General features: G+C 25.8%; 1 protein-coding gene across 2 annotated transcripts; it reads right to left on the bottom strand.

Annotated features, from left to right (window-relative positions):
- Positions 1-640: 640 nt before the first annotated feature.
- On the bottom strand, positions 641-24,283 carry LOC129962726 (medium-chain acyl-CoA ligase ACSF2, mitochondrial-like). Of its 2 annotated transcripts, none has more exons than XM_056076679.1 (16): positions 23,961-24,283; positions 22,934-23,117; positions 20,443-20,571; positions 19,268-19,321; positions 19,006-19,124; positions 18,876-18,923; positions 17,504-17,621; positions 16,621-16,716; positions 15,213-15,361; positions 13,266-13,357; positions 12,918-12,994; positions 11,854-11,961; positions 8,710-8,858; positions 5,493-5,634; positions 2,439-2,549; positions 641-2,089 (listed from the first exon to the last, which is right to left on the bottom strand). In XM_056076679.1, the coding sequence occupies exons 1-16, from the start codon at positions 24,023-24,025 to the stop codon at positions 1,970-1,972; spliced, it is 1,761 nt and encodes a 586-aa protein (XP_055932654.1). In that variant the 5' UTR covers positions 24,026-24,283; the 3' UTR covers positions 641-1,969. The 2 variants fall into 2 exon arrangements, with proteins under 2 accessions (XP_055932654.1, XP_055932655.1); XM_056076680.1 differs by having other exon boundaries at positions 22,934-23,064.
- Between the last annotated feature and the right edge of the window lie 1,114 nt (positions 24,284-25,397).

Raw genomic sequence — 25,397 nt, 5'->3', positions numbered from 1 at the left:
TCACGAGAATTAGGGGAAAAAATCCTCGGCAGAGTCCTAAGCTTTAATCACATAGATTTTGCTAATCTGCTTACATTGTTAGGCAATCAGAATGCTCTGCGTTTGTTGTTCAATCTAACTAAAAATAGTATTTTCTTCTGTTGTGAAATGAGTAGTAATACTGTTTAGTTCATCAAAATTGGCTGATATGACTAGATTAATATTATTAATAATTTTGTTGAATAGCTATCCCCTTGTCCTGATTAGTAGATAGAAATAAATAGCTGTAATTTTAATAAGATGTCACATTGCAGTTCAAAAATTGACTTGTCCCCTTACATTCTTTAAAGGCATGAATGTTTGTCACATTTTTAATATGTACAGCTGTGCAAACCACTGACAATTACAATTCCCCGTTGTAAATTTTGTAACAATAACGGTAAAAATGAAAAAACTTATAAAAAATTTTGTGTTTGTAAATACAAAAGAATATTAACGGTTGAAAGAAAACAGATAATCACAGAATACTTTCAAAAAGTTTTATTAAAGATTTTTTTTAAAAAAGCTACATACAAAAATATATTTTAAAAATGGAAAAATATTTAATAACATATATTGAATATATTAAATATATTCATTTAAATTTTTGAATAAACAGCAACTGAATATATATATATAGAAGAAATGTGGATTAAAAATGCAGGATAAAAACAACAAAACTGAAATAAAATACAGTAATTAAAGAAGTTCAATCTGAAATATAAAATATTTATTCAGAAGTCATATTCGATATTCATTTTATAATATGTAATAATGAAGATATTTAAAATAAGCGAAGCTCCATTTATACGTCCTTTTAGGAGGTTTCTTAAAATGAGATATAAAAGGAACGATATATAAATTCACTTTTAATAAGCAACATTGATTGTTGGAAATGTAATCCTACTATACAAATTCGTTTAAAAAGCATGTTTCTACTCATGGGAAGAATCCAAGAATAGCGATTTTCAACTAATTGGTGAACATAATATATCAGAATATATATGATTTAATAAAAATAAACTCCTTCCTAGATATCAAAAGATCACAAGATTATTTTTCCTGAGGTTCAGATAATGTAAAAGATAATTCATATAAAATTTATAGATCTGAGTTTAAACTCAAAAGTTTTTCACCAGATAATGATATTACAACAAGTAATAAAATAAAAATAATAAACTATAACAACAAGAATATTTGACAGTGTCTAATAAATTAGCTTTCAAATGAATACTAGCAATGAAATGAAATATTAATGCATATTAAATCAACCATTAGGAAATATTACAATATCTGTAATTCAAATCAGGATTAAATAATATAATTTGAGTTACAATCTTTATGAATGTGAATATTAACATTTGAAATAACAAATTTATCACAGATATGGAGGTTATAAATTATTTCTGTATTATTTCAAAACCTCATATTCAAAATAAATGTAGTTCATATTAATAGATAATTGAAATAACTTCCATTTCAGCACTTCATTTTGTGTAATTTATTATTATTTTTTTAAGTAATTTATGACTTTGTGACATTTATATTTGTGTAAAAAAAGGGAAAAAGAAAAAAAAATTAAAAGATTTAAATTGTATCTGATTTTAATGATTTACAAAATTATTCGAATCAAATACAGTCTATGGTATTTTCCTTTCCTTTTGGCTTCAAATAAACCAGAAGTTATCCAAAAATAAATGAAAGAAAAAAAACATGAATATAAATTGTCAAATATTAATATATAAATAGAAAATTATAGATGCAACATTAAATGCATTTCAACTTTATTACATTTATATTAAAGGATTAACTCCATTTAAATGATTCTTGTTAAGCGAAATCCATATTATAAAAGCATCAACTTGAATATATTAATCCGATAAATGTAGTAGAAAATACAAGTGCAACAGAATGATAACAGAAAGCTATTACTTTGAAAAAGCTATATATATCACAGTTTTAGCTTTTCAATTGAAATCTTTGTCATTTCAAATTTCTTTACTTTTCCAGTGGCAGTTTTGGGGAAATTTTGCACAAACATAACATAACGAGGTATCTTGTAATTGCTTATCTAAAATAAAAGATTACATTAAAGTTCACATTTTTTTTTTAAATCATAGTAACATTATGGTTTATAATTTTGAGAGAAATTAGATGTATTATAAGAAAATATTTCTTCTATAAAATGCGATGTTGCAACTGAAGTTTTATCTTATTCAAAAGAGCTGTATAATTAAAATTTTACTTAGTTTATTTATTTAAAGTGGTCATTTAAAGTCATTTTAAAAAATTAATATTGGTTACAGGATATATTGTAAAATTCCCATATAGTGAACTTCTTTTTAAAGAGTTTTTGATTTTTAATAGAAAGATAGTTTCTACATAGCAATTATTGTTTTAAATATGGATGAACTTTTTACCTTTCCTTTGCAAAATTGTTTAACTTCTTCCTCCGAAAGCTGCTTGCCCTCTTTCAGACAAATCCAAGCACAAGCTTCTTCGCCCAGTCTTTGATCAGGAACACCACAAATCTTTAAAATTTGCAAGATTTTATTATATGTATAAAATTTATATATATACTGATTAAAAAAAGTGTTTGTGTCAGTAAGTGGAATCCAGGAAATAGCATCTTTTTCAATCCCTTAATATATTTCACTTTAAAAAGTGACATAAGCACTCCACCCTCCTCCTCAAGACTATCTCTTGGATATCTATACTATCTTGCCCTCCGATCGAAGATGCTTGAACACACTAGTTTATTTTTTTCCCCGCACTGCAGAATCATATAAGTGATGTTAATGAGGGCAAGTAAATCCCGTGGCATATAGTTTTTTTGCCCACAGTCGATTTCAGTGGTTTAGCAGCAGTAAATGGCGCTTGGAATGCAGCATCATTTTTTGCCTGATAAATGGCATAAATGCACCAATGTTTTGCCACTACTATGCCCCTAAGAGTGGTGCTACTCTTGATCCCTGTTCTCTATGTCACTAATTAGAGTATGAGACAGATCATTAGATCAAGAGCAACCAAATTCGGCAGAGATGCACTTTAGAAAGCGAGAATGACTAAATTTAGATTATTTTCTTGAGAGCCAGTGCATGTGCTCTTCTATTCAATCTCAAAATATGTGGAATCTTAATGAAGAATAACCTTGAAGAAATGCGTTTAGCAATTCAGATGTGGTCGAACGACTGCATGAGTTGGAATAAGTTATACGAAACGACAGGGGGCTAATCAATAGATGAGATGCAGATGAACAAAAAGTATTTTTAAAATAACTTTTATGGCAGCATCAGGGGAAGAGGCCATTTCATCATGGTATATGTACTTGTATGGCAGTGAGCGTAGTAGGTTTGTTGTTGAATGGTATGGTTCGGGTGATCCAGAATTTTCATAAAGAAATTTCTAGAAAGCTGTGAAATATGCATTTCGATGTCTTCAGTTTTTAGATTCTTATGAATGATGTCCTTGCGAATATACCAGAGTGCGTTCGTTAACATTCGAAGAATCTTGTTTTGTCTGAATTGGATGCGATCGATTTCTATAGGATTTTGCGGCCAATCCCCAGGTATGAGGATTAATTGCACCATCATATACAGTTAACAAACCTATAATTTATAAAATGTTCTAACAAAATAACTGATAATCTGAAAAAATAATGACATCCTCTATAATGAACTGTGCAACTTTTCCTACTAATTCATAAAATACATATTCATTTGAAGAAATGAATAAAATTCTAAATTCCATATTAATTCATGAATAAATTCGCAATAGTTCAAAGTTTTTCAATGAAAGCCCGTAAGCAGTAAACTTGCTGTTAGAAGCATTTTGATAAATGTAAAAGCCATATATTTGTTCTAGCATTAATTTTTAAAATTTATAACAGTAACTCATAATTAAAAATATAGTAAATAAAAATTAATATGGTATTTAATTTGTACTTTTGCAACAGAATTATTCTTGTTCTACCCTTGATACTGAAGTCCATTTCAAGCATAAACATATTTTCTCTTCTATTTCAGATATATTATATGCATTGTTTATTTTATAAATCTGCAATCTTTTGGACGATTTTATTTAGCAGAGGTATAAAAAGCAAAGAATAAATACAGCATTTTTCTTAATTCTTTGTTATATACTCTCGTCCGTATATTGAAAAAAATCAAAGCCAGCTGACGCATGTACAAAAATGATATATTTCCGTATATGGAAAAAATTCTTTTTAGTATGGTGATAATAAATAAATGACAAAAATAAATATTTTGAATTTTAGAGTCCTCATCTTTTGGGGCTCATAGCATTTAACTAAATATATTATATATTATCATTTGAAATTTTAATACCTGACTTTATAGCAAAATTATAAGCATATATTTTGTAATAATTTAAGTTTGCATTCAATTATAGAATGTAAAAGTTATTTGATAAAAGTAGATGCATTCACTTTCTTGAAAGTCAGGATTAATTATGAATTACTTGCTGGATGGTTAAGGTCACCTATAATCAATTTTTGCAATTTTTGACACAAATTAATAAGTACAAGAAGTGTCTTGTGATTTCTAAAAGTATTTTTTTTTTTTAATTTTTCGCACACATCTTTTTCTATTGTAGAACTTCCGACCTTGGCAATAAAAATTAAAGCTCTTGAAAATGCAAGACTATGGCATGTTAGGAAGCGAGATCTACGATTCTTCTTTAGAATTCCATCTAATGCCATACTGCGTCTGCAGACTGTAGAAGGCGGGACTCTCTATAGAAAAATTAATCCCTCTTGAATAAAATTCGGAGAATGAGCTGATGTAGACGCTAAATTGTTGCTATTTAATTAGCGATTTGCTGTCTGCTTAGATTGTCAGTTTCTGGCAGTTCTAAGTATATTTTGGCAACGCTTTTTATTACCTGTACTCGTACTTTCTGGAATATTTGTGGAATAAAGGGTCTTTTTCCATTATCCAGCTTGTTAAAGAAAATTCAAATTACACCAAACGGGCGATTTTCGTAACAATGTAAAGGTAAAGTTAAAAATTTGAAAAGAAAATTTACAACAGCAAACAATTAAAAGCAATTCTCTGATTAATAATTACAACTATTTCTCATAACTAGACCACATTTCATAAAAAAATTAATATATAATAAATAATTCACTATGACTCAAATCATTGTTTTGTAGCATAAAAATCAAAAAGTATTTGATTACACAATAATTTAATAATAATAATTTTAATCCTCATTTCTTAAAATCATTTCAAAAGAAAGTAATAATTTGAAATGAGTGAAACATACAAAAAAGAAAGCATAATCCTTAATAGAAGTGTTGCCACAACAGGTCTCTTAAAACAGCATTAATGAATGACTGGGTCTTACAACTAATGTCATTTAACAACACCAAAAAGCATGTTTAAAATTTCCTCTTTTCATTAAAAAAGGCATAAAAACAACAAAAAGAGAAGTTTATAATTTGAAATACTTACATGCACTTCAAGAACAGATGGATGAGTGTTTAAGAAATTTTCGATTTCCAAGGGATAAATATTTTCTCCACCGCGGATGATCATATCTTTTATTCTTCCAACAATTTTAACGAAGCCTTCATCATTCATTACGGCCAGATCTCTGTTATTATAAAAGGAATTTATTTATGAAAAAATAAAACACTTATTTAAATTATGAAATGAACAGAATCAAACAAATATAGGCAGTATTTAATAATGTACTACAAGATATTCTCATCTAACAGGTTGTCATTTGTTAACAATCTTAGATCTGACAATAACATATTAGTAATGGATGCTGGTGAGGGCCATTGCACAGAAGGGAAACCACATATGCTAATAAAAGAGTTTTTAGCATAATTAATAAAAAAAACAAAAATTCTATTAATTATGAATTATTAGAACTACAATGAATATTTACATTTAGTTATTTACATTATCATTTAATAAAGTATAAGTAATTACTTTTAAAAAATATATTGAATTAATTATTATCGTGTGAGAACATGATGTTGTTTTGGTTAGGGGGTTGTGAAACTCGAAATCGCGTAGGCAATGAATAAAGCATAACTGGCCATTTTCATCATCCTCTTTTAATCGGATTTTTTTTTTACCTGCTTTTACCAATATTGCATTATTATTATGTATGCTTCTTTGAAAACAGAAGCATTTTTAAAAGCGTTGACCTGCATTTACCAGTATTACTTTATTATTACGTATGATTCTTTGACAGCAGATGCGTTTTTAAAAGGTTGACGTAGAACTATGACATCATAGCTGTTATTTCATCTCAAAATCGGGCGAGCTATATATATATATTCATCTCTCTCTCTCTCTCTCTCTCTCTATATATATATATATATATATATATATATATATATATACAGTAGACTCCCGATTATCCGCGCCTGCCGCACTAAGTTTTTTTTTTGCTTCCAAGCAAAGAGAAAATGCTTCCAAAGCAAGAAGCAAACACAAATGACTGATTTCTTCAAAAAGGTGTAGTTTTACAGTTATGCTTTTGTAATTACATAATACATTACAGTATTAAAACAGTACATATGTATTAATTTTTCTGTGTATCCTTGACGCCTCTCGTATCTTACATAATACAAAGCACTTTTCTGTTTTCATTAACAAAATGCATTTTAGGTTAGTTTTGAGTGATATACTAAAATATTAAGCTTTAGTTAAACATTTCCTGCTGTTTATTTTGCGTTTTATTGTACATAAGACGATTTTTCAAATTTGGAATGACTGTTCTCTTTTGCTATACCCGTTTTTAGCTCTTTTCGGATTATCCGCGATTTTTGTTATCCGCGGCGGCCGCGCCACCCAATTCCGCGGATAATCGGGGGTGTACTGTATATATATATAGAGAGAGAGATGGATAGAGAAGTCTCGCTATTGTTTTAAACCGGTTTAAACTGGTTATTGATTTAAATTAATTACGACAAATAATGACTTAAAAATAATAATTTTCTCACATGATAACTTGAAATTTGCGATCGTAGTTTTCATTTTAATTTTTCCTCCAGTTTTCTTCAATTTTATATAAAATTTTTAATTATTATTCTTTAATTGGTTTTGCTATACTTGAGAGGTGCTGTAAATTAATAATTTTTAATGCTATATTTCTTTAAAATTTATTATTCCTTTATAGGCTTTCAAAACAAATAAATACCGACATTTTCATGAAAAGAAATCATTAGCTAATAATTATGGCTAATTTTTTAAGAATTTTATTACTTTCACTTTTTAAAGTAATATTTAAAATAAAATGTAAGAATATATATATATTCACAAATTTGCTAAAATAAACGATTAACATGTTGACTAAGTTAAAAATGTGTTGAAACCAAATTTACCAGTTATTAAAAAAGGACCTCGCAATGTGCACTGCCTGGGGATGCAAAATACCTAAATTCGCCAATAAGTTTAACGACCGAAAGTTACGGAAAATTTCTTACAGATTTTAGAGTCTTAAGAGATTTTTAAAAAATAATTTTTGGTACAGACTTTAGATGTAAATATATAATAATATTAGAAGTTTTGCTCCTCCATAATGTGATCTTCACATGCATTAAAATCAAAACAAATCACTAAAATCGAACAAAATATAAATAATATATTTGAATAAAATATAAATAAAATAATAAATGAAATTTTAAAAAAATACTGAAAGAAATTACTAACAATATCCTTCAATTTGATCTGTGAAGAAAATATATAATGAAAAAGCATAAATATAAAATAATAAAAGTTACAGGCCTCAGCTCATTGATCTTTGTTATGTATTCATACTTAGATTTATTCGTACGCAGATAAATTAATCGATTTAAACATTAAAAAAAAACTATCTCAGTTACTAAACTCCAAAGCAGAACTTCGGATTTTGCATTCAATAATGATGCAGATTAGAAAGATGAGGGTATTTTTAACTCCCCTATATTACAGATGGTGATAGTCGATTATGTATAGGTTTTTCCAGAATTCAAGAAAAGAAATTTACTTCAAAAGATACAAACTTTAAATCACAATGAAATTAAAAGGAACTTACATATAAAATCTTATTTGTTAAATTGAAATTAATTTGCTAAAGTTGAAAGAGAAAGTAATTTTTTTAGTGCAAAATAAATATGCAATTGAATGAAACAATCATAAATATCACAATGATTGTTTTAAAAGAAAAATAAATTCTTAATTAAATTCAGAGGTTTCACTTCCTACATTTTAAATAGTTATTGAAAATTTTTATATATCTCATCTATCACAATAAAAATAATAACTACTACATTACGCAAACTTCATTGTTACTGTATCACTTATATAAATAATGACAAAAGAGTTTCTATAACATTTATTAAACAATGGATATTCCACAAACTGATAACTTATGAAAGGAGATTTATATGATAAAAATTTTAATATACTCTCGACATTGTTTTTAAAAAGTTATCAAAGCATTATTCAACAATAAAGTAAAATTAATTAAAGGTCTTATAAAATGATTCGATTTATGATTCAAATTATCCCATTTGGAATAATATACTAACTATATCTAGACAGAATTGAGTTGAATATCAAAAATTCATTATAATCGATCTACCATTATTAAATTGCAGTTATCATATACCAAAAGAATATTTTATAAAATATATCTAAACAGAATAAATAAAAGGTCTTTAGCACTGACCCAGTGCGATACCAACGTGTTTTATCCAGAACTTCAGCTGTTTTCTGTTCCTCATCCCAGTATCCCAAAAAGACATTGTGCCCTCTAGTACAAAGTTCACCTTGGACATTTACCGGAGCTAAATTTCCTTTACTATCAATAATCTTTACCTGAAAAGCAAGATACATTTTTTTGATATTATATTTTATATTTCTGAAATAATCATAAGAAAAAATAAGCAGAATACCTAACAACATTGACATATATAGAGAGAAATGATTCTCTTACTACTATATTTTAATAAAAACTACAAACTTAAAGAGACAATAAATGTTTTTGAAAAATGAAAGGCGAGTAATACATGAACGAACCAATAATCCTAATTAATAAATTTGAAATCGATTTCAAAAAAACTAATTTAATCAAGATGAAATAAGACATCCTAATTTCATATTTTATTACTTTTTAGTCAATGATAGTACCTTACTTATAAAACTATTCATCAAACATTGATGAGAAAATCCTTATGAACAATATCTTTTAATTAACATCTTGGTAAAATTCTGAAATTAAAGATTTATTTACAAAATAGCTTTAAAAATGAGAGAGCAATACTTAACATTTTAAATATTTTGTATTTCATGACAGTCTAATTAACATAAGCTCAGTATTTCAATTATTCTTAGAACAGTAATAAGCACCGTTTTGATAATGAATTTCTCATATTTTTGCTTTCAAAACTTAAGTATTTAACTTAACCTATGTCGTTCTTAAAACCAAAGGGAGTACTATCCCCAAACTTTCCCTGCATACATTCTAATAAAGGTGTTATACCAGACAATGCCTTGTATGGCATTAACACACAAAAGTTTTGACCTTTGGCTGGAATTTAGCATTTTTATTGAATCTATCGTGTGATCCCTGACGAGAGTTTTGGCGATTAATCCCTGGTATGTGGTTAATAGTATATGAAAATCAAATTTATATCTTAGACACATTTTTTACAATCGATTGAAACAAAAGTTTGACACAGAACTACGCATGTAGTCACAAAATCGCATACTAAATTTCGTTCATTTAAGTTTTCCATTTTCGAGTTATAACGTTTACATGTTTCTGAAAGTACAGACTGACAGACGCTCAACCCCTTAATCGATTTTTCAGAATATTTGATAGAAATTTACACAATAGATGTCTAAATATTTGGTCTATGAATTAATTCGTGCGGTTTTTAATAAAAAATTAAAGCTTTATTTCAAAAGCAAAATACATAAATACGTTATCAAAAATATTGTCCATCGCTAGCCACTACTTTTTCCCATCTTTCAGGCAATTTATGAATTCCGTGTAGAAAGAATTCCTCAGTTTTCGAAGCGATTCAATAAGAGATCCATTTTTCAATATTTTCTGAAGAAGCAAATCGTTATTCATGAAATCAAACAAGTAGTAGTCTGAAGGAGCAATGTCTGGTGAATGCGGCGGGTGGGGTAACACTTCCCATCCGACATTTTCCAAATATGTTTTGACCGGTTTTGCGACATGTGGTCGAGCGTTATCATGTTGAAAAATAAGTTTATTATGTCTGTTATCCCATTCTGGTCGTTTTCTGGCCAGAGCTTGTTTCAAACGCATCAACTGAAGTGGATAAAGTTCTCCATTAATAGCTTCACCAGGTTTCAGAAGCTTCAAATTTTTTTGGCTGTCCAGGTCGTTCTTGGTCTTCCAAGCCGTAATCACCACTTTTAAACCATGCAAACCACTTCTGACACGGTCGCTCAGCTAGAGCATGGTCACCATAAACTTCCACCAAAATACGATGACTTTCGGTAGCACTTTTCTTCATGTTAAAGTAATGAAGAAGAACCCCCATCAAAAACACTTTATCAGGCACAAAATTTGACATTTTCAGTTGAATAAAAATTGTTGTTGTTTACGCTTAAACCAAATTGCATATACTAAACTAGATGCGCAATAACAGTAGTTTTAAATTAAATGCATGTTTGAACAAACGAAACTATGCGACAATAAGCTAGTTACGCCATCTCTTGTAAAACCGCACGAATTAATTCCTAGACCAAATATGTATACCTGATTTTAGCTACCTAGTTCTCTTTATCTTGTGTTAATTTATATTCGAAGAACTGGACAGACAGGTTCCCCCAAAATACATTTTTCTCAAAAATTTGAAAGAAATCTACAAATTTAGAGTAATGACGATATACCAAAATTCATACCTCTAGCTCAAAGTGTTTTTCAGTTATTATTATCACAGACAGACATTTTCCAAAAAATGTTCTTTTCGAATTCAAGGAGATCTAAAATCTGGTGATTCGTTAAAATCTCGTGTTTTTGAAAATCAAAAATTTTTTCTTAATTTCATATACAAGAAAGTTTAAAAAGAAAAAAAAAAAACATTCTAGACTTGTGTGTGTGTGTGTGTGTGTGTGTGCGTGCGTGCGTGCGTGCATGAAAAGTGTGTGTGTGTTACTATTTAAACTAATAATTTATTAATTACCTTGATCATAACATATCAATAAAATATTTTAAATAAAACGATGTCTTGAATTCTAACTTATTTTGTGCATGGTGAGTACCATAAGACAAAACAGTATTATTCATAAACAATAAAAATTATTTTTATCAATTCTAAAAAAGTAAAAGTTGATTAAATGGAAATTCAGCAATATAATATGACAGTTTATGTTACGATTTGTATGATTATGATTATACTTTTTTGGTATCTTGCTAAGAATAAACAAAAATTTCATTTCTTTACTAGCAATGAAAATGCTTTAAGAATTCTCAAATTCATTCCTGCAAAGGTAAAATTTCTGTATATATTGTGAAGCTTTTGTCTCCAAGTTAACTGCGAATTTTTCAAAAAATAAATACAGAAATAGAGAATAAAGGACTTAAAAATATTACAGACATAAATTATAATATATATTAAATAGTTTCAATAACATTTAATTCTTCAATAGAAATATTAAAAATATTCAATAGAAATATTCTTATATATAAATAACATCCTCTTCTAATAAATCACATAAATAATTTTTTCAGGCTATATATTAAGCATATATTTTTAAAATTTTATCTTAAATCAAAATTATCAAAAATTAAATTAAATTATTATATTCATTATTAAAACAACTATGTTCATACTTCAACATATTCTATAGGTAACATAACCCCATTCAATGAATTTTGAAAATCTTCTAGGTATCTATTGGTTGCAATTGCAGGACTTGTTTCAGTTGTGCCATATCCTATCTATAAAATAAAATGAGTTAAAAAGTGCTATATGTATCACAAATAAGTTTCATATAAGTTTTGATTTCTCACCAAATAAAAGTTATTTTGCATTTTTTTTTAGTGTAAATGTATTCACAGAGTAATACATGATTATGGGGGCAGCATCTTATCATTTATCTCAGATTTAATCATTTTTCTTTTACTAATTGTGGTAATAAATAAATAATAATAGATTTTAATCAAATAAATAATAAAAAGTTAATAAATTTTAAAATAATGATTTTTTTTATGAGTGCAACTATATATCATTCTTGATTTCTGCTTAATCTGGCAAAGCCAAAAAGAAAATGATATTCTGAGATATTTCACACCATACAAAATATAATATGAACCATTTGCAATATAGTTGAAATAAATGTTCTCTAATAAATGATTTGGTATACTTTATTTTTACATTTGAATTACAAAACTCTTGTTGAAACTATTGAAAAAGCAAGAAATAATTTCGATATTAATTTGTTAGAGTCTGGTCTAGGATTTTTTTAGTTAATCGAATAAATAATTCTGCAAATGAAAAGGGAAAATATCGATATCATTAAAGAAATTCATACTAATTATATTGTAATATCCAAATCAATATATTTATTCTTTGTAATTCTAATATTCTTTACGCATTGGAGACATTTCAAGGGTCTAAATATTTATGGCAATTAACAACATAATACAGATTTCCTATTGAAAATAAAACTCAATTTCATCAGTCAATCATCCATTCATGAAATGCATACCATGAATAAGCAGCATAATTTCATTTACAAAAAAAAAAAAACGTTTCATTCTAATTTATATAATAGCTATTCAATGTGTCATCACTTATTCATCATTTATGTGACGTTGGTATCTATATTTGAACTGGATTTTTTCATATATAATGCATGCAAATAAAAATTAAAAAATTATCTTTCATTCCTTACTCCAACATTGGGTATTCCAAGAACTTCTTTAATGTCATTCATAAGGGTAGCAGGTGCTGCAGCTCCCCCAACAATGCCTTTAAAGAGAAATATTAAGGATAAATGAGAAATTACAACACAATAAACTTTAAACTATAAGCAACTTTATAACTCCAATTATTTCTTATTGACTGCATTTTTTTTCTTCTAATTGGCAAGCAACAAGTTATATTTTGCATAAGAAATCTTGTTAAACTTGTAATATTATACCAAAAATAAACATTTTAAGAAACTACTATCAAATGATATTGAAATAAATTTTTCTAAAAATCAGAAAATAATGTGAGAAAATGAAGACTGCAGAATTACTTCGTTTTAAAGATCCAGTGTTAAACTTTCCAGGCTGATAATTACGAATGAGATCAACAAACATAGTTGGAGTTCCAAAAATAATAGAACATCTACAAAAGAAACAAAAAAGCATAAAAACACATTTTTTCACTCTATTTTTTTAGCAATGAAAAATAAATTTTTAAAAGAAAAAAACATATATTAATGCTAAAGCTAGCCATTTCTCATAAATTTTTATGCAAGTGAAAAAAATTTATGTAAAAAACAAAATTACTAACTTTTAGCACTTTTCTTCTCTCTATTTTTATAATGAGAAATTTCTAAGTTTTCATAAGAATTATATATATTTTTTTATAAAAATTCTAAATCACATGCAATGTACAAATAATTACATGTGAAATAACTTGCTCTAGCAGTTTGAAAGGCAAGATTATATAGTTTAAGAGGAGGAATTCAAACTATCTTCTCCCTTTTATCCCCAGCCAAAATGGAAAAACTAAAAACTTCAACATTGTTAATTTCTTTAAGAACTGAAATAAAACTAAAAAGATGTTGAAATATTAATGAAAAAGGAATTTGTATTTATAACCCAAATTTGTATTTGTATTCCCAAAATTATATATGAAATGCATTCAGTAAACATTTTTGCAATCTGAATGTTAAATAAGTTGAATTTGTATTAGCTAACCATTAAAGTATAATTTTTATAGCATATGGCATTAATGCATTAAATAAATCAAAAGATACCAGAAAACTTGATTGTTCATTGAGTACAATAGCATATTAATCATCTACCTTAAATAATAAATTTTTAATGCTTCTCTTATTAGAATTATTTATGCAACATGGTAATCTACTACAGTTTAATAGAATAGTTCATAAACAAAATATATTTTTTTTATTCAAAAATAACCTATAATTTAAAGCATAGTTTAGAATCACAATTTTTTTTTTTTCTTTCTAAAAATGGGATATGCACTCGAATAACTATTAAAGATAAAGTAAAATTAATTGAAAATAAAATGTCAAAATACTAAAGTTTATTCTAAATTTTTATAAGAAAAAAATATTATTTATTTTTTCATTTATGCAAAACACTTTCAGGGCATTATTATATTATGCAATTCTCAAGAGAGAAAAGAACTTTTGTACTTGCCTTCTGCAGTTTCCAGAATTTTTTAGATTTATTACAGAAATATGAATTTACATAAATCTGCATTATGAATTTTGAGGGATGACTGTAGTTTATCATATCATGTGAAATAACAAGTATATTTTAGTTTTGCACATTTTAGAGCATCAACAAAGGTATGGAGGTAATTACACAATAGTTAATCTAGCCTTTTTAAAAAAAAGTTTGATTTAGAGTTATGAGAGGTTCTAAGTCATTTAATGATTAAGATTTTATATTAGAGACATAAATGCAAAAACTGAAAATTTCTCTCGCATAATATTAGCATCACAGACAACTTGAGTTTTAAAAAGTTATATTTAAAAAAAAAGAATCTTTAATCTAAGTAGTATAATACAAATTATTTTGATAGTAATAAATAACCAAGTGATTACTGAGTAAATATTTTTTTATATGTTAAAGCCCTAAAACACCATTCTGGAATTAAATATGGATAATTAAAGTAACAGCAGTTCATAAAAAAGAATTATAATTAGAAAATTAAGATAATAAAGTTTAGATTATTAATTATTTGACATAAAATATTATAGATATGATATATTTATTTCAATATCTAATAACTACATATAATTTAATATTTTGTAATTTAATTTTTCAGGATTTTAAAGTTATTAAAAGATTTTTAAAAATTAAAATCACATATTTTGATTAAAATTATGTCAATTATTATGTGAGAATGATTATACAAAAACAATGTTTAAATAAAGCATAATAAAAAAATATGATAAAAATTTTGTTTTTGTTTTCTTGTATAACTCTGACAATATACTTACTCATGTTTTTCAATAGCTTTCAAGCTTGAAACAGCATGAAATATTGGAGATGGGAAAACACAAGTCCCTTGATAATACAATACTCCTAGTGAAGTATGCACACATCCAAAAGAATGGAACAATGGAAGCTGGCAACACACAGTAGGTTTCTAAAAGAAAATGTTCTAGAAATGTAATAACAATATAATTATAAAAAATTTTCCAGAATAATAATGCACTTTATTATATAAAAAGTATTTTACAAGTTTCTGAGGTTAGAATAATTTCAATCTAAAATATTTATCATATCTTTTTATTACAATTTTTATGAAATGCAGTTTTTGCATTTCCAATTAGTTATGATGAAAATACAAACTTGTGCTTGGAATCATTAAGGGGGGAAGTGAATAATCAATAGTTTAAACTTTTTATTTCATATTTTAGGTATCAAAAATTAAAGTATAACCGATTATAACTACATTGAATAAATATTTCTACTTTTCAATTAGCATTTCAAAATAGCAGTAAATGAAATTATACAATGTTGATAATTTTTCGTGTCTGGCTTCCAAATTGCAAATAGCAAAAATTCAAAAGGAGTAGCACCTTTCTTTCTCATAAATTTCAAGTTCTTTTCTAATTAATACGAATTTTTTACATTAATATAAATTATTTTAAAGAAAACTAAAAACTGAAAATAGATTTTCATAACAATCTTTCTTATACTTTAAAATAATAACTTCCAAATCTTGTAATGTATTGCTTATAAAATGAGAAACCTAATACATCCAATTTACAAAGGAAAAAATACTTTTATGATTTATTAATTACATAAAGTATGATGATGCCTTATCTTACTTTTTAATATAAATTGGGCACAATTATTTTGTTGAAAAAGTTTTTAAAAAAATGTTTTATTGCAAAATCATCCAGTCAACGTGCATGTCAACAATTATAACCTAGTCTGCAATATGTTGAGAATTAATTTTCAGAAATGAATTTAATATAACATAATAGACAGTATAATCACTTATAAGGACATTAAAAATAATAAAGCTGCTAATTTATAATATCTTATATTCTAGGAAATTATTTAATGATGTCTACTATTATAAACATAATACAAATTTTTAATTTAAAATTCTAATCCTACTAGATTAAACAACAATTTGAAATATGACATAAAAGCAGCTATAAACGAATTAAATGAAAATATAACTTACGAATTTCCCATTTATGTATTTTATGATTTAATTAAATAATAAAGAAAAACTGCAGAACATTGATTAAATATTAATAATTAGAAAACAACCAGAAATTAATAAAATAGATTTTGAAAATCATTGTCATTAAAAATGAAATTTCTATTGAATAATGCATTAAGCTTTAAAAATATCATTTGTTATAATTTTTCAAGCCACTTACCTACCTGTATATGAAACCCAAATCTTCGCCCCATAATTACAGCATTATTTATTAGATTGTGGTGAGTAAGAACAGCACCTTTAGGAGCACCAGTAGTACCCTAGAGAAACAAAGCAAAAATAGAAACAGGCATTAATATTTATATGAAATATGATATTTTTATATAAAAATACGTTAACAAAATTAATTTGAAAATAAGAAATAAAAGAAGGAAATTTATAAAAATGCCAGGCTTCTAAAAGTTTTTCTCCTTTCAAACCTTTTTCTGAACTATAAAAGTTTTAAAAACCTTGTTAGTGAAATATTTTTATGGCACTTGCAAAATTGGGTCATAAATAGAAAAATAAACACAAATTTAATTAAATAAGAAATTTAATTTAAAACCTATTAAAAATATTTTAAAAATTATTTTCTTTATTAAAATAGAGATGTTCTGAAATAGAAATGAACTGAAACAGAAATGCATTAAAATAGAAATGCACTGGATCATTTGCAACCACAACAGATATCAATTCGCTAAAACTTTTTTCATATATGTGGCAATTTTTACAACATTTTTATTTTAAATCTATAGACATTTCTCAGTTATATTTACTATAAAACAGAACAGATACTTGTACATAATTATAATGTACACAAAATAATGTCTTACATTAGTCATACTAAAAAATATATGTTGGATGAAAAGCGTTATTCGTCCACCTAAAATTAAACAATTTTAAACAAATATAATACAATAATGCTTATTTTACAAGTCACCTTCATTCAAAATACAGACAAATGAAAAGTAACTTACGTAAATAACTACAAAAGTTTTTGAAATCATGCAGCAATAAAAATAAACTTAACAGAATGAAAAATAGCCTATTCACTATTATTTTACTTACAGATGTGAACTGAATATTTACAGGGTCATCAAACTGAACTGACTTTTCAATCTCTGATAACATTTTATTACTTTCCTTATTTCCATTATCAAGCACATCTTTAAAATTAAGCATTCCTCTATAACAGAAAAATACAATAAAGTTTTATTAATCAGTCAAGATATTTTGTAACTCATCTAAAAAGGTACTTTAAAACAAATCCAGAACAGATCACACTTTATAAAAAACATTAAAAAAATAATACCAATGTAACTTATCAAAAGCACAATATATTATGCATCATATTGCATATAATGCAGAAGAACAAATCACATTTATTTTGTTATTGTATTTTATAAAAAATATATCAACCCTTTCCTAAGAGATGGTACAGATATTATATAAAAAGAATTTTTATCTTTGCTTATGGGCTGATACAACAGCTGAATTTTTAAATGATTAGAGTTTCACAATCTTGAACTAACCTATTTCTGTTCATATCATTTTGGTGACTGCTTTACTCTCCTATAGCATTGTTTCCATATGTATGATAAAAATAAGGTAAATAATTGCTTTATTTTTTTTTCCTTCTTCCTTTCTTTTTATCTGTTGTAAAAGACAATTTGAATTTTCCTCTAGCTTGCTTGTATTATAAAGTTAAGAAGGAATCTTATTTTGACTTGTCTTATTTCATATCTATACTTAATTTTTTTTTTTTTAATTATACATAAATAGAACAGTTCAGAAAAGTTCAAAAGATTTTGTTTTTTCACTCTCTTTGTTACCATTTCATGTATACACATATTTATCCTGGAAAACTCTTTCACAAACATTATTTGACATAATTCTATGATTACAGACCAAATCATTGTAATATGTTACAACTTCATCAAGAAGTTTTATTAAGAGAAAATAGTAAGTGGTTTATTAACAAAACGATGCTTAATTTTTAATATGCTTAAAGTCTCAGTAAAATAACAATACATTTTTAAATATATTTTGAATATAGAAAATCTTCAGTTCAATATTGTGTCTGCATACTTTTGGAATTAATTTTTGTAAAAAGACAAATAAGAACCATAAGTTTTTCCAACGCATCTGAATTTGAAAAACTTAAAAAATCTTTTTGTGGAAGGGAAATAGTAAAACATCTTATATTAACAAATTCAGCAAATCATAATATGATGTAATAAATAAAATAATACAGTGCAAAGAAGCTTTCAAGTACTTAGATATCTATAAACTTCAATCTTTTGACATCCAAAGAATAATCGTCTTTGTTGCTATGCATTCAGCACTAATTTTATTTAAGAATTGCAGTGTTAATAATCAGTTTCAAGAACTACTACAAAAGTTATAGTTTTTTTCCTCAAGATATTAAAAAACATCTTACTCTTTATTATCTTTGGAAATCATTATGATGCTTTCCAAATTTGGTAGTCTGGAAAAGAAGAGAAAAAGAAATAAGATTTTAAATTGTATTGAAAGAACACATTACTAAAAAAGACAAATTTGTGTTTTACTTGCTATTTTGCAGCTTTCCAGGTGTACTTTTTGGTAAATTTGGAATAATATCACACAGCATGTTATAATAATTCTGTGTTAGCAGATTATCCCAAGTAATAAGTGCTTTGCAATCAACCTAAAAGGTATAAGAAAATCATATGAATAAAAAAAGCAAAAATCATATTATGATGTTAAAAAAAATTATAAAAGAATGATATTAGTCATGGTTAATAAAAATAATAAAGATTCAAAAAGAAAAATATTAGTTACATAGTATACCTTTTTTAGGCAATATTCCAATTCCATACTATGAAATGCAGGATTAATATTCACCTATTAAAAGATTCAGTGCTAAGTCAATTTCTTTTATAAAATAACTGACTAGCTTAGTATGTTTGAAAATCCTACAAATAGTAATGAATCTTAATCTAAAACAAATTTACTTACATATGAAAAACATACATAGGTAGGTTCAAAATTTTTGTTACAATAATAATTTTTTTATAATAAATAACTAAATTCTTACAAATGGAAATAATTTTTAAAATATTTACTGTATACCTTTATAATGAAATAAATTTCACTTGCTGTAAATAAATGTACTTTATTTCAAGAAATTTAAAAATTGTATTTGAATTTTTTTTAAAATGTGTAATGTTTCATTCAGTAGGTAGTTAAAATGCAGTAAGATTATTCAAAACAACTAACAATCATCTAGCAATTATAAAAAAAATTTTTTGAAGAATAAAATGTTTTTGTGTCAGAATATACTGATTATTCAACTACACAAATGATACATAATAATGACATTGACTTTTCAAATTTTGTTTTTTAATAATATAAGAAAAATTCCTGACAATTTAAGATATATTCTGCACAATTTAACATTTGTCAGAATAGAAATCAAACATTTTAAACCTTTTGGAATTGAATTATTAAGCAGTTAAGGAATAAAATTTTTAAATTCATTCATCAAACCTCTGTATACATAACATACAGACACATTTCAAAATCTATTCTAAATAAGAACATCTTTTTGGAGATCCAACAATAATACTAGGAAGAAAAATGGGGAAAAAACTTCTTTCTATTGTTACATAATAATAAGAAAATATACAAATCACCTTCTTCTTACAAGACCATTACTAAACTTACCAAATTTATTTATATATTTTTATATGAATTTATTCATATATAAAGAGAATTAGATATATGGTTCAACATTTTGCTTTCAACATTAAATGATACTGAACTTGTACTTTTGACGCATAAAATGATTGAACTAGGAATGTTTAAAAAAATAATTAGGTTAAAAGATCAAGGTATGAAAGTTTCTAAAAGCTTGGTCATTTAATTTTCACTTTTCTATAAAATTATTTTATTGTTTTCTGTATCATATAATCTTTAAAATAGTTGTAAAATAAAAGAACTATTAAATGTAAACATATAATTACCAAAATAAGGCCAGCTTTGGCAGCAGCAAATTGTGCCAAAGACCATTCATAACAATTTGGTGCACATATGGCAATTCTATCACCTCTACTTAGTCCAATGGAAATGAAACCAGAAGCAAGCCTTTCAGTCTATTAAAATAATAAATGCTTTTAAGTCATGCATATTTGACAAAAATTTTAAACATATAAAAATATAACATTTAACATCTTGTTTTCAAATAGACACTTAAGTCTAAATAAATCAAACATAAAATTAATCAAATCTTCAGCATGAACATTAAGCTTTTTCCAGTCTAACATCTTAACATTCAATAACTTACTAATAACTAAAGACAAAAAAAAAAGTATTGACATAATTTAGCTTTAAATATTGCTTATTATCAACAAATACCTATCACAAAGATTTACTCCATTTACTTTACAATGACATCAACAGGGGTGAATTCAATCATTTTGTACCTCAAGACAGTGCATATTATGAGGCCTCTCTTTTAAATAGAGCACATATGAAACTAATCAATTTAGTTTCATAGTTCAGCCTATTTTTGAATTTTTAAATGATTTATTTCAGATTAATTTTTCAACTCATAAACTTTAAGAATACGGTTTGCTTTTATTTATCTATATTGCCCAAAATCTACATTTGTACACATTATTACTGAAGTAGATTATAAAGCAATTTTAAAAATATTCTAATAACTAAGTTATGTTATTCTAATATTTTATCTTTCATAGAACTTGTATTTTCTTACAAATATATTTATATGGCAACTAATAAAATAAATTTTTTAAATTGATCTTCTTGTGGCCCCTCTTTCAGTGCAGTGCTCCAAGGCAGCTGCCTAGTTTAAAGCTTGCCATTAGATATAAACCAAACTAAAAATGATTTGAACATTTTATTTAAAATGATTTAGCATTTATTTGGATTTAATAATGTTTAAAAGAATATTTCTCTAAAATATCAAAACACTATTGTTTAAAATGTTAAATTCCAGTATTTCTTTTGATGTATAGAGAAAAAAAAAATTATTTAATAAAGGTGTTTTTTTTTACTTCCACCTCAAAATGATTGAACATTTCTAAATCATTTACTTTGATTTACTAATATTTCATATACTATTTTTAAAAATTAATTTTCATATCTCTTGTTAAAATAGAAAAAAAATAAAGCGTTTTTTTTTTTTTTTTTTTGCTTAATGATAGTTTATTATATATATATATATATTTATTTAAATTATTTCTTGTCTTAATTACCTTCCCATAAAATTTCTGCCTTATCATCAGCAATAAAATATGCACCATCTGCAAATTCTTCATTGATCATGGAAGATTTTTAATGTAAATATTAATTTTGATTTCTTGACATAAGAGAATAGCCTTTTTTTAACAAAGACAATAATCAGTGTAATTTTTTTTGAAAAAAAAAAGGACTATTAAATGCCTAAGCCAAATAGCTTCTGTCTTCCCATGGTATAGTTAATAGTTAAATTAAAATTTAATGTCTTAAAAATGCTATCATAATACAAAAACATGTTTCTCTCATGTTTAATTTTATGTAGTTAGATTTTAGAATAGGGGATTTCTACAAAATTTTTACACACACACATACAAACACTGGCAGTAGAAATTCTATTAGACAGTTTTACAAGATCCTATTAGCTTTTATCCAGATTCTTTAGAACAGTAATTAATTAGGCTAAAACCTCTTATGGGTAAAATATAAAATCTATACAATTTGCAACTATATATATATATATATAACCTTTTTTTTAGCAAATATAACAATTGGACACAGGCAGAACTACAAGTACACTGACTAGTATATTTCTTAATCATTAATAGAAAATGGGGTTTCATTGTAAAAATGAATGTTTTATATCTTTAGTCAAAAAAGTGGTCACACAATTAATTTTTTATTGACAGCACTGCATAAAGTGACTTTAGAAAGAATTATGTTAAATTGAGAAATTGAGTTATAAAGTCACAATACATCATATAAGTCCACAATTTTATGTTTTTCACACAAACAATCAAATAAAGAGTCACACCAGTAGTAAAGAGGTTTTGAAAAAAAAAAATCCTGATCAAGTACAATTTACACTTAGAAACAAAAAACAACAACAAGGAAAATAAAAGGATACAGGAAAAGCAACTTCTACAATGATTATAGAAACTAACAAACAATTTACATGAATGTGCATATAATAATACCCTTAAAATAATGATTAACATTTTCAGTATTAGTATCATTTTCTTAATTCTTTTAATTTTAAGAATATGATACAATAATGTATTTATACTTAAATTTTAACATGTTCAAATCAAATTTTAAAACTCATTTTGAGGAAATAAGTGAGCTTAGCAAAAAAATGCATATTACATTTTTGTCAAAAATAGCGAATGCTTTGTGTATAATATATGAAAGATACCAAACAAATATTGACCATTTCAAATGTTATATAATAAGGTAATTACATGAATATATAGTTACCTCATGTCTAAGTTCTGAATAGGTTTTGGATACATTTTGAAAAGCTGAAATCACAGCAACATTGTCACCACACTTATCTGCACTGTAATCAATAATGTCACCAATACGAGAACTGGATAGCATAACATCTCCTGGTGTGAAGTAATAACTGTCCTTAATTTTTGTTTGTAAACTACTAATATACCTGGAAGCAACCAAATTTTCATTTCACCTAAATTAGTTTCGTTATATTTCTATTTAAATTTAATAAGAAATTATCTTCTAAAATTTGAAAAAAAATAAGATAAAAGGATATGCAGAAAAAAAATAACATCTTCAGATAAGTTTCAAAAATTATTAAATGGATAGTATATAATTAAATGCATTTGAAAACTGTACTTTTAAAACTGTTCACAAATATCTGACTGTAAAACATCATTAAATCTTTAAAATATATTTTGTAATTCCTAATGGGGAAAAAAAAAAATTAAAGCTTCCCCAGATGTATAAAAAGTCAATCATATAAAGAAAAATAGGCTCACACATACACTTAGCATTAATCAAAAAGCTGATCCATCCAGAATAAAAACTATAAATGGTAATACTTCATTTATACTACAGAGAACCAATGAATTATAAAGAGATAAATATAACCTAAGAAAAAAAAATCATTTACTTGCTGAATAAATAAAAATAATACACATAATATGAAATTTCCATAAATAAATTAATTATAGACATAGTAAGTCTCATGAGAATTATTGTATTTATCAAAATAAAAATAAACATTTAAAGATAATATGATGCAAAAAATCAATTTATTTATAAAACAGAAAATCCCAATTGTATGGTTATTTTACAATTGAAATTTTATAGGCAGTAAATATATAAAAAAAATAATATAAATAATTTAAGAGAAAATTTCCACTTTTTTTTATTAAAGTAAATTGTAAGTCAAAATTCAATTAAATTGGATGCAATTAATTGGAAAAATCACTTCATTAACAAAACACTAAAATACCAAGATGCTTTATAGAAAATAACAAACCTTGCATTAATGTTACGAAGTTTAAAAGAACCCAAAACTGCTTTTTGTATTTTGAAACAAATCATGATAGCAGTTTAACGTCAATCAGTTCTTAAATTGTACGTGACAAATAATAAATTTGTTCAGAACTGCTTATGCTTTGAGCCAGGAGGTGTTAAAGCATTTCCAAACAATGTAGAGATAAACAATCTTTTAAATATGATTTAATCTGACGAGAAAAATTGTTTTATCAAAAAAATAAAACCTTTCACAGCAAGACAAAATAAATTCAATTAAATCAAACCCGCTATGTCACGAATGTCAGATATATCCGCCTTCGAGGCACGTGGTTTCTATTTACGCTGTCTAAAAAGATAGCCAATCACAATGCAACGACTAACCACACCTTTTAAATTGATGTCAGTCTAGACAGGATAGAATCAAGGTTATCTAAGAAAAAAAAGGCAGAATTTCTTCAATGTACACGTTCACATTTGCTTACGCATTTGTTTCTAGTTCTTCAAATCACCTAGTAGCTAAAAGTTATAAGATTAATTACTGTTTTAGTGACTGGTCAGCTAGAAATGAATATCACTGCTGAAAAGTATTGATTAAAAACATTACATTTTTCAAAAAAATAAATAAGCGCTTAAACCATTCAAAAAATTTTTATTTCAAAGCTGCATATAAGGTTTCACTTCAAATTTATTAAATAACTAGCGCATGATATAAGCTACTTCTAGTTTTGTTAACAGAAGTTTAAGCGAGTGTTGAAATGACACAGCATATCCACGTCCCCTTCGCCATTCAAATACAACCCAACCTTTGCCCAGTTAATGCGATGACAAAAATGAAACTAAAGGGAAATCGTATACAATTAAGAATATTTGTATCAGTATTATAAGTGTATCAGTATTTACCTCTGATAATAATTATTAATCCCTCATCTTAAAAGTTTTTCCTACTAATTTCATTTTTAAAAAATGATCTGTAATGTTTCTACTTTCTGGCATAAGACGGTACAAAGAAAAAGTATCATTATCAGCAAAAAAATTTGAACTCGAGAATTTGGCGAACCTCCACGTTCAGATCTCCTCGAGTTTGGAATTCCACATTTTTATAATTATGTCTGTCTGTACATCCTCATTCAAATGGCGCAAATATTAAAAATAGAATTTTGTTTTCATATGTTACAAAGATTGAATTAAATATTTGAAACAATAATGACTGAACTTCATTGTAACATGAAAGTATCGTTGAAACTCGTGTAAAAAATATTTTTATGCATCCCCATTGAAATTTAAAAAAAAAAAATAATAATAATAATTCTTATTAGTGAAAAGACGTTTTTTCGAATTTTAAATGTAAAAATTTTATGCAGTGTTTTTCAGCGTATCGCAGAAGAACATCAAAATCAAGCAACAATTTTAAGTAACATTTCTACTGGGTTTATCAAGT

Source organism: Argiope bruennichi, chromosome 3 (assembly GCF_947563725.1).
Source record: "Argiope bruennichi chromosome 3, qqArgBrue1.1, whole genome shotgun sequence".
Lineage (NCBI taxonomy): Eukaryota > Metazoa > Arthropoda > Arachnida > Araneae > Araneidae > Argiope > Argiope bruennichi.
Note: the sequence above shows the minus strand (reverse complement) of the source record. Positions and strands in the feature narration are given on the sequence as shown.

Excerpts from the sequence above, each read along its gene's own strand:
- LOC129962726 (XM_056076679.1), bottom strand. The coding sequence starts at position 24,025 with ATGATTTGTTTCAAAATACAAAAAGCAGTTTTGGGTTCTTTTAAACTT. Across the intron at positions 20,572-22,933 it reads ATTCAGAACTTAGACATGAG|ACTGAAAGGCTTGCTTCTGG; the intron begins GTAACTATATAT and ends TTATTTTAATAG. Across the intron at positions 12,995-13,265 it reads CACTGGATCTTTAAAACGAA|GCATTGTTGGGGGAGCTGCA; the intron begins GTAATTCTGCAG and ends TTCTCTTTAAAG.